This window comes from Myotis lucifugus, unplaced genomic scaffold (genome assembly GCF_000147115.1).
Source record: "Myotis lucifugus unplaced genomic scaffold, Myoluc2.0 scaffold_5336, whole genome shotgun sequence".
In the NCBI taxonomy this organism is placed as follows: Eukaryota; Metazoa; Chordata; class Mammalia; order Chiroptera; family Vespertilionidae; genus Myotis; species Myotis lucifugus.
This window is the reverse complement of record NW_005876384.1, coordinates 1-10,098: the sequence shown is the minus strand read 5'-3', so window position 1 is coordinate 10,098 and position 10,098 is coordinate 1. Positions and strand designations below refer to the sequence as shown.

General features: G+C 42.8%; 1 protein-coding gene and 1 long non-coding RNA gene across 3 annotated transcripts; one reads left to right on the top strand and one right to left on the bottom strand.

The window, feature by feature from the left end:
* The first annotated feature begins 10 nt into the window (after positions 1-10).
* LOC102425030 (interferon omega-2-like) lies at positions 11-2,736 on the top strand. Its single transcript, XM_023749305.1, has one exon. The coding sequence runs from the start codon at positions 1,845-1,847 to the stop codon at positions 2,430-2,432; it is 588 nt and encodes a 195-aa protein (XP_023605073.1). The 5' UTR covers positions 11-1,844; the 3' UTR covers positions 2,433-2,736.
* Positions 2,737-2,909: 173 nt separating this feature from the next.
* On the bottom strand, positions 2,910-9,722 carry LOC111824736. Of its 2 annotated transcripts, XR_002827819.1 has the most exons (5): positions 9,674-9,722; positions 8,162-8,232; positions 7,834-8,070; positions 3,937-4,156; positions 2,910-3,442 (listed from the first exon to the last, which is right to left on the bottom strand). It is a non-coding gene; the product is annotated as an uncharacterized LOC111824736 (long non-coding RNA). The 2 variants fall into 2 exon arrangements; XR_002827818.1 differs by lacking the exons at positions 2,910-3,442; positions 3,937-4,156 and adding an exon at positions 4,365-6,154.
* Positions 9,723-10,098: the final 376 nt, after the last annotated feature.

The following is a 10,098-nucleotide window of genomic DNA, read 5'->3' as shown; positions in this document are numbered from 1 at the left end:
GCTCAGGGCTGGCTTCCCCCTCCCTCTGCCACAGCACCAGGGCCCTGTGTGGCTGCAGTCAATTCTGCCAACTGACACTTGGTCCTCTTGTCAGCAGAAGCCACTCCCCTTCTTTCACTTTGTTGACATGCAGAATTCTATTAGTTTTAATTTTGCCCACAAACAACTGTCGATTTTGCTTTCAGGGAAAGATGAAATGAGAAATAAAAAGTCTCAACTCGTAATAATTATAGAGAAAAATGGTGAAGTCCCTTTGACTTTCTTACTTCCCTTTATGTGAACCTCAGGATGAAGTAGAAAATCATGTCAGAGGGGCAACACAGACTATGCCCAGTAAAAACTATGTAATGACGATGTTGTTCTTTACATTTACAATGAAGCATCATGAATAATTAAGGAAAGAAGGCTGTTTCTCCATGACTTCGTAGCCAGAGCCTCACTGCCCTGCGTCCTGAGCATGAGACAGAGAGGAATGAACAGAGAAGCCCAAGAGAAACACACAGACTGAATGAACAGCTGAAGTTCACCAGCTTCTGTTCTACAAGTTTCTATTGAGAGACGTCATTGAATCGCCCGTGCCCAGCTGAGAAATCCTGAGCATAATGTGTGAAATAATTTAAACAGAGAATTTAATAATAGAAGCTGCACTTGCCAAATAAAAATTATTGGCCTCCTGAAGATCAATGATTGCAAATGGATACCTAATTCCCCATCTACGTAGACAAAATAAATGTTTGCTGTCAGCACTGACGGCTTGGGACACCACTGACACCTGGGTGCTGGCTCAGGAGAGGAGCCGGTCACCACAGAGAACAAGGGTCCTTCACACAAACCTTCCCGGGGTGGGGAGAACTGGAGGATCCTGATGATTATTTTGCCACAAAGACACAAGCCCCTCCACCTGGGGAGAATTCTAAGGACCTCAGGATGGGGTGAGCCTGTCCTCCATGGGGGGAGTCCAAGAGAGGCTGGGTTGAGGACACTGTCATTCCAGAGGCAAAGGGTGACTAGAGCTGATATCGGCCTCGTGAAGGGGGTGGTGCTGGGAACATATTACTATCTTGTTATGAGAATCTCCACACCTACAGCCACCAGCAAAGAACCTGGATTCCTGCCGGGGGTATTGGCACAGCCTGAGGAGCACTAACAACCAGTTACAAATGCTGGAAAGAAATGGCAATGTCTAGAGTCCTGACCTAGTGGCCCCCATGAAGCAGAACCACAGGGCCCTGCAGGAATGGGATCTAGAAGAGAAACATCCCTGAAACACAGTCACTAATAACCTCAGCCTCTGCAGTGAACACAACAGTAAATTACACTCAGTCCTTGGTTCTAACGAGATTATTTACCACCTGAGTCTGGTAAGTACCTGACAAATTACACAAGCCCACAGGGATGAGGGAGCCTGGCTCCCTGTGCAAAGTAAGCAGGGCACAAGGTTGCCCAGAATCACTGAGCATTTCTGTTTCTAAAGCAGAGAAGAGTTGTATTTATTCAATAAACACATATGTATGTGCATGTGTGTAAGTATTTACACATCTACCTAAACACTGACTTTAGGACAAAGACCTTTTCATTTGACTAAGTATCCACATGGACTGAAACATCTCAAGTTTGTGGGAATTTAAAAAGGAAATTAGTATTACAGATTGATGACATCTCCTTAGACCACCTAAAAGAAAACAAAAAAGGAAGGGAAAGTGGAAAGAAATGTTTAGAAAATGAAAATCGTTGTGTTCCCTATTTAAGGGCCATGCTTAGAAAGAAGGTCATTGCACAACTTTGGCCCAAGGTTGTTCACCAGACGCCCAGCTCAGCCAGGCCAGCAGCACCCTCGTTCGCCCATGGCCCTCCTGCTCTCTCTACTCACCGCCCTGGTGGTGTTCAGCGCTGGCCCCGAGGGAGCTCTGGGCTGTGACCTGCCTCAGGACCACATCCTGCTCAGCAGGGAGAACTTAGACCTTCTGAACCAAATGAGCACGATCTCCCCTGTCTTCTGTGTGAAGGACAGAAAGGACTTCAGATTCCCCCGGGCAACGGTGGATGGCAGCCAGGTCCAGAAGGCCCAGGCCATCGCTGTCCTCCATGAGATGCTCCAGCAGGTCTTCCACCTCTTGCCCACAGAGAACTCCTCTGTCACCTGGAACACGACCCTGGTGGGCCTATTGCGCTCAGGACTCCATCGGCAGCTGGAAGACCTGGAGGCGTGTTTGGTGGAGGAGATTGGAGAGGAAGGATCTGCCCTGGCCATGGAGGGCCCTCCCCAGGCCTTGAAGAGGTACTTCGAGGGCATCCATCTTTACCTGAAGGAGAAGAAATACAGTGACTGCGCCTGGGAGGTTGTCAGAGGGGAAATCATGAGATCCTTCCCCTCAATAACAGCCTTGCAAGAAAGACTAAGAAATAAGGATGGAGACGTGGGATCCCCCTGAAAGGACTCTCAGGGATGAATGTGCCACATCACGGTTGCACATCTGTCCTGGGTCATGTCCAAAGGCTCTCACATCTGCTCTAGTCACAGAATTTATTGAATTTTACTCAGGAAATCTGTTGTCAGAGTATTAAGTGAGAAAATGTTAGAAAATTCAGTTCCTGGGTCAACGGTCCCTGATAGGTTACTGCCTGAATGGTGATTTATTGTTATTTGTTTATTTATTTATTTATTCATTTATTCTTTCATCTTATATTTATGTATTTATATAACCAATGTTTGCTCTTATCTTGTATTAAAATTTACAAAACTTGTAACTTTTGTTATGAAATTTGCATTTTGTTTTATTCAATTCTTATCAAAGAAAACTGCTTTTTTTTTAAAAATATGTTTTATTTATTTCTTAAGAGAGGAAGGGAGAGGGATAGAGAGTTAGAAACATCGATGAGAGAGAAACATCGACCAGCTGCCTCCTGCACGCCCCCTACTGGGGATGGGCCCACAACCCAGGTACATGCCCTTGACCGGAATCGAACCCCGGACCCTTCAGTCCGCAGACCGACGCTCTATCCACTGAGGCACACCGGCTTCGGCAAAGAAAACTTCTTGAGTTTTTTAAATCAGAAAACCTAAACCCTTATTTTTTTAATCTATCTCAAAATAGTCCTCTTTTATTAAGTCCTTTAGAACAGTTCCTCCACTTCTCAGAAAGTGCCTGTCCAAAACTGGCAACCCATGGGATTGAGAAGAGTCCTGGCAAACTTGGAAGATGTTCAGGGATAATGTCAGAATTGTAACCGATTTCTATTTCGTCAGCAAGGAGAGGGTGGAACTATCTGGGAGGAGTCCAGTAGAGTGAAGAAGAAAAGATATACGGTATTGGTTGGCTGATACTGGCATCTGGTCCTCTTCCTACCAGTCTCCCCAGTCCTGCTGTACTGGATGTATTCATTCCCTTCCCTCCTCGCCCTCACTGCCTCTAGTTCTGTTGTGGTTTCCGCTTCAAGGTTTCTAAACAGAAGAAAAGCCAAAGGGAGGGAGCAAATATTGAGTGGCTGCTCTACGCTCTTCAAAACTGTTGTAAACACTTCTGTCTCTAGGAGGGCGCTGATGTGTGCTTCTGGGCCCTGAGCAAAAGCCAATGTTACAGTGATGACATCGATGCTGAAGTGAAAGGAATCAGCCAAAATCACATAACTGCGTGTGCGTGTTGTGTGACTGTCTCAGAGAGCAGGCAGGGAGATCAATGTGGGAGGATTTCTTGAATCTGTGCCTCAGATGATCTAGCCAATGCTTCGGTTTGCTTTTAAATAAATTGTGGGTACTATTTTAACATATCTTTATCCTTAATCTTTCTGTCCGATATTACTCTACTTCATGGACCAGTTTAGCAGAAGGAGAAAAACCTGGCAATTCAGGACTTTTTCCTTTGATTGCCTGTCACCTTTCCAATGGTATGATCCCTGCTACTTGTTTGCAGATTTAATGGAAGTCAACTGTGTTACCTTTAAGTTACAAAGAGGTTGTTCCACCATGTTGGAGTTCTGCTGGTTGAAACTGTGACCATCTGGGCTGCTGCATTTATGCTTCTCTAATTCCAGATACATTTTAAGGTGAAATTCAGGATGGCCGGTGGTTGACCGAGCCAAGTTGACACATAAAATTAACCATCACACGGACTGTCCTGGAGAAAGGATGCTCCGATGCTCAGCAGCCTCTTTGTTCCTAGGAAGAGGGAAACTCCTAGAATGTTAAGAGCTTAGACTACGGAGTCAGAACTCCTAGATCAGGGATGGCGAACCTTTTGAGCTCGGCGTGTCAGCATTTTGAAAAACCCTAACTTAACTCTGGTGCCCTGTCACAGATAGAAAGTTTTTGATATTTGCAACCATAGTAAAACAAAGACTTATATTTTTGATATTTATTTTATATATTTAAATGCCATTTAACAAAGAAAAATCAACCAAAAAAATGAGTTCACGTGTCACCTCTGACGCGCGTGTCATAGGTTCGCCATCACTGTCCTTGATTCTCAAGGATTGTTAGGAACTTGGGAAAGCTAATCTCCCTGTGGCTTCGTCTTCTTCTTCATAAAAAAGGGATAATGAAAGGAACCACATCTGCCAATTTGTTAACTCATGTACTAAAGTTAGAAGAACAGACTGGCACATGAAGGTGCTTGAGAAACACCTTTTTATACATGCACATATTCAAAGAAGTGTTCAAAGGAATGAACTATGAATTAATATGCTTAGAATAGTGCCTAGACCTTAGGAGGTGCTCAGTAATGTCATTCTTATATTTATTATTTAAAGTGGTTTTCAGAGACAAAGGAAGGGAGACAGAGAACAATATCAATGTGAGAGACATATATTGATTGGGTTCTGCTTGCAGCTGACTAGTCCGGGACTGAACTTGCAACCTAGGTACATGCCCTTCAGCTGGAAGCAAACTCTTGACCTTTCCACGGGTGGCTCAACACTAACCACGGAGAGACATCGCCCACCTCTATGTCATCCTGAACAGTAATGATATTTCCTAGTAGATGACACAAGGTGCTGAATGGATTCACTAATCATATGAAATGCACAGTGAAAATGAGTAACATCCATTATTTTGCTAGAGAGTATTAGTAATTGGGTGTTCTTAAAGTGAGTCTTTTGTGAGTTGATTGGTATGATTGCCATTCCTTGTTCCCAACTGATTACATCTGGGAAAAAATGAAACAATAATCATGTGGCTCATTCTGCAGAGCTGAAGGTTGGCCATGGGACAGAAGTTACTCTCCTTCATCCCCCAGCCAGGGAAACAGCTTGTGCTCTCTCTCTACTCCTACTGTGCCCTTCATCCTCCCTTTTGCTATAAGTTTTGTTACATTGAATTTAGCTAAATTATTGTTTTCTTATTACAAGGTCAGCCATTATGTTCTATTCAAGGCCTTCAAATGGTAGGTGAGGTGGATTCATATTAGGGACAACAATAGCTTTTCTCAGTCCATCTACTTAATTGTCTATGTCAGACCAAAACACCCTCACAGACACATTCAGAAAGTTCGACCAAGTAGCTGGGCAGCTCATAATCCAATCCAATTGAAACATAAAATTAATCATCACAAGGATCTAAGATAAAATACTGTAGCGCCTAATGGAGTTCTAACCCTGTATCTCTATAACCCCAGATACTCCGTATAAATTGGGTTTTGTCATTTCTACCTGACATAAAGCCACGTGGGAACATTCTCTGCAATACCCCGTGAGTGATTTAAGGGTTTATTTATTTATTTTTCTCTTTCTTTTGTTTAAAAAATGTCTTGGGGAGACACTGATTCATAGGGTCATATAGGATCAGGTGTGGATTTGTTACAAGATCTGTATATTGTACTGTACGCACACCCGCCAAAGTCAAATCCTCTTCTGTCACTATAAGTCCCCTTTCACTCCCCACCCTTCCGCACACTCCCCTCTGGCAACCACCACACTACTGTTTGTGTCCATGAGTTTAGTTTGACATCCCACATATGAGATCACATGGTGCTCAGCTTTTTCTGCGTCACTTATTTCATGTAGCATAATATTCTCAGGATCCAGCCAGGTTGTCCCAAATTTCAGTATTTCATCTTTTCTTATTAGTATTCCATGGTGTCTATGTTCCACGTCTTCTTTCACCAATTCTCTATTGAAGGACACCTTGGTGGTCTCCATGCGTTGGCCACAGTGAATAATGCTGCAATGAACAGAGGGGTGCATATCTCTTTGTGAATCATGTTTTTGAGTGTTTTCAGGTATATACACAAGAGAGGGATTGCTGGCTCATATGGCAGGTAGCTCTAGTCTTCATTTTGTGGGGAAATCGCCCGACTGTTATCCATAGTGGCTGCACCAATATTCCCAATGAATGAGGGTTCCCCTTACTCACAACTTCTCCAACACTTGTTATTACTTTTCTTATTGGTAATAGCCATTCTAACTGATGTGACCTGGTGTCTTGTAGTTTTGATTTGCGTTTCCCAAATTGCTAGTGACATTGAACATCTTTTCATATATCTGCTGGATGTTTGTATGTCTTCTTGGGAGAGACGTCTATTCTGGTTCTCTGCCCATGTTCTAGTTGGGTAGTTTGTTTAGTGTTGAGTTTTATGAGTTCTTTATATAGTTTGCATATTAAACCTTTGTTGGAGCTATTGTTTGCAAATATTATCTCCAGTTCCTATGTTGCCTCTTTGGTTGTCAGATTCTTTTGTTTTTCAGAAGCTTGTTGTTTGATATAGTCCCATTCATTTATTTTTGTCTTCACTTCACTTGCCTTTGGAGTCAAGTTCATAAAATGTTCTCTAAAGCCAAGGCCTATACATTTAGTACCTACGCTTTCTTCTATTGATTTTATTTTTTCAGATCTTCTATTTATGTATTTAATCCCTTTTCAGTTAAGTTTTATTCATGGGGACAAACTGAAACCCAGTCCCATTCTTTTGCATGTGGCTTTCCAATCATCCCAGACCATTTATTGGAACAAGTTTTCTTTTGCTCTATGGCGGTTATATTACCAAATAATCAAATTCTCAGGAAAGAAAGAAACGAAACCAAACAATCCCATTTTACCATAGTGTCCCAAAAAATTTAAAGAAAACCTAGGAATAAACTTTAACCAGGGGAGATAAAAGGTCTTTACCACTTAGAAGACTATTTGAACCAAAAAAAACAAAGGAAGGTATAAAAAAAATGGAAGAACATACAGTGTTTATGGATTCGTAGAATTAACATCATTAAAATGTCCATACTACCCAAAGAAATCTATAGATTCAATGCAATCCCTACTAAAATACCAACAGCATATTTCACAGATCTAGAAGAAATACTCCAAAAATGGATAATTAACAAAATAAAACCTCAAATAGCCGCAGCAATAGTGAGGAAGAAGAACAAACTTGGAGGAATAACAACACCAGATATCAAGTGATACGGCGAAGCCACTGTAATCTTAACAGCCTGGTACTGGCACAAGAACAGGCATATAGATCATTGGAACAGAACAGAGACCCCAGAAGTAAACCCATGCGATTATGCAAAGTGAATATTTGTTAAGGGGGCAAGAGCATACAATAGAGTAAGACAGACTCTTCAATAAACGGTGCTGGGGAAATTGGACAGCACAGGTTACACCGAGATCAGTGTCTGGCTCATGAACGGGAGGAATCTCAGAGCCCACTCTGCAGAGAACCAGCTCTGAGGAAAGGCTCCTGACAAAACACTGCTGTTCTGTGAGTGGGAACAATGAGCTCAATAGTCCCCTCTTCCACCCTCGGAGGCAGACCACCTCTGGGGGTGTTATTTGAGGCTCAGGAGAACATAAACAAACAGGCAAGCAAGAGGCAGAGGGTGATGCTGGTAAGAATTGGGACTTACCTAGGTTTTCAGCCCTTGAAGATCACAACACTCATTCAAAAGCTCTTTCCTGGGTTAGCAGAAGGGAGAGTACTTCCCTCAGGCACAGAGTTTAAGAAGGACTCACATCTGAGTCATCAAGACACATAATACTTCCAGGCAATACGAAAAAATGAATTAATGCAGCACATCCATGGTGAACAAAATGTCAACATTTTAGAGACATGAAATGGCCTTCCACTTGCAAGTCCTCAGAGGCTTAAGAAGGGAGGGGAAACGGTGCAAATATAATTTTAGCAAGTTCCATTCAGTCTACAAAATTAAACCAAAGAAAAGGAAAAGATCTGACCTGCTAACTGTTCTCTGCAGCCTGTACACAGCACCAAGTTTTCCTTTTAACGATTCATTCAAGGTGCAAACCTGTGAGGACCTTTCAGTAAAGTGAAGTTAAAGAAAAAGGATTCACCATTGTCAAGTGGTTACAAGAAACTCAACAAAAACAAGTAATCCCTTTTATAAAAAATAATGTCTTAAATAAAATACTTTCATTGATTTCTGAACGGAAGGTAAAGGGAGAGACAGATAGAAACATCCATGATGAGGGAGAACCATTAATGGGCTGCCTCCTGCAAGCCCCACCCGGGAGCTAGCTTGCAACCAGGACCTGTGCCCAGACCAGAAATGAAACCAGGACTTCCTGGTTTCATAGGCAGAAGCTCCAGTGCTGAGACAGGCAGGCCAGGCTGAACACAAGTCATCCTGACAATACTAAACAGTGTTTGCTTCCATTCCAGCCAAGACAGTAAAACTATATCAAATCCTTGTTTGGGTACAAACAAAATACAGTTGAAATAAACTGGAAGTTTCATACATGGAGTTTTTATAGTCTGAATGGTAAAAATTAAAACATTTAAAATTTTCAGTTAGCCAAAACCGGTTTGGTTCAGTGGATAGAGCGTCGGCCTGGGGACTCAAGGGTCCCGGGTTCGATTCTGCTCAAGGGCATGTACCTGGTTTGCGGGCACATCCCCAGTGGGAGATGTACAGGAGGCAGCTGATCGATGCTCCTCTCTCATCGATGTTTCTAACTCTCTATCTCTCTCCCTTCCTCTCTGTAAAAAATCAATAAAAAATATTTTAAAAAAAGAGTAAATTTTCAGTTAATAGTTAATATTCGATATATAAGTATTTTAAAAATCCTAATAGAATGCTGTCTAAAGATTAAAATATTTTAACTATTATGTGGATATTTAAATCAATATTTAAATATTTTTTAAAGTTTAAGAGAATGTGTTAATAGTTTCCACGTTTAAAATATATTTAAAATTTACAGCGATATTTATTTCATACTAAACTATTTTAAAAGTTTAACTGGTGCTTGAATATAAAATATTTCTTGCCGAAACCGGTTTGGCTCTGTGGATAGAGTGTCGGCCTGCAGACTGAGGGGTCCCAGGTTCGATTCCGGTCAAGGGCATGTACCTGGGTTGCGGGCACATCCCCAGTAGGAGATGTGCAGGAGGCAGCTGATCGATGTTTCTCTCTCATCGATGTTTCTAACTCTCTATCTCTCTCCCTTCCTCTCTGTAAAAAATCAATAAAATATATATTTAAAAAAAAAAAAAGTTTAACTGGTGCTTGAATATAAAATATTTCTTAAACATTAAGCTTCATATTTATATTTAATATTAAAGTACTTTAATATTTTGAGTAGCTTCAGGAAGAGCCCTGTCAATGCTCGCACTTTCCAGTGTTTTTAACTTTACCCCATGGCTCCCTAAGGTTGTCAAGTTGAGACATCGCACAAAAGCCCCAAAGCTCCTGCAGAGCCGCCCCTCCCGCGGCCAGGCGCCCCACTCACCCCACAGCGTCCCCAGCGGGGAGCAGTCGCGCCCATCCTTCCCGCGTCCCGCTCTGAGTCTGGGGGCACCTCGCACACAAAGCGCCCCGATTCTGTGCAAACCCCCCAACACGCTCTCCTTCCATCCTCTGACCCCCCAGCACACGGATTCCCAGTGAAAAAGGCCTCGCTGGAGCTTCCTTGCAAAAGGAAAGCCCCACACTCCTGGGGAAGCGCAGAGAAGGCCCGGGCCGGGGCTGGTTTCCTGAGAACAATGTCCTCGGGAGGCGCAGGCAGAGCTCCTTCTTCAGCTGTGGCTGCGGTGCAGGAATGGAGGGTTTCACCTTCACTATTAAAGCAGCACCAGGCGCTCGGCAGGGCTGGCCAGCGCTTCTGTTCTCAGACCAGCCTGACTGCACTTTCCCCAAAAGCAGCTTCACTTAAGA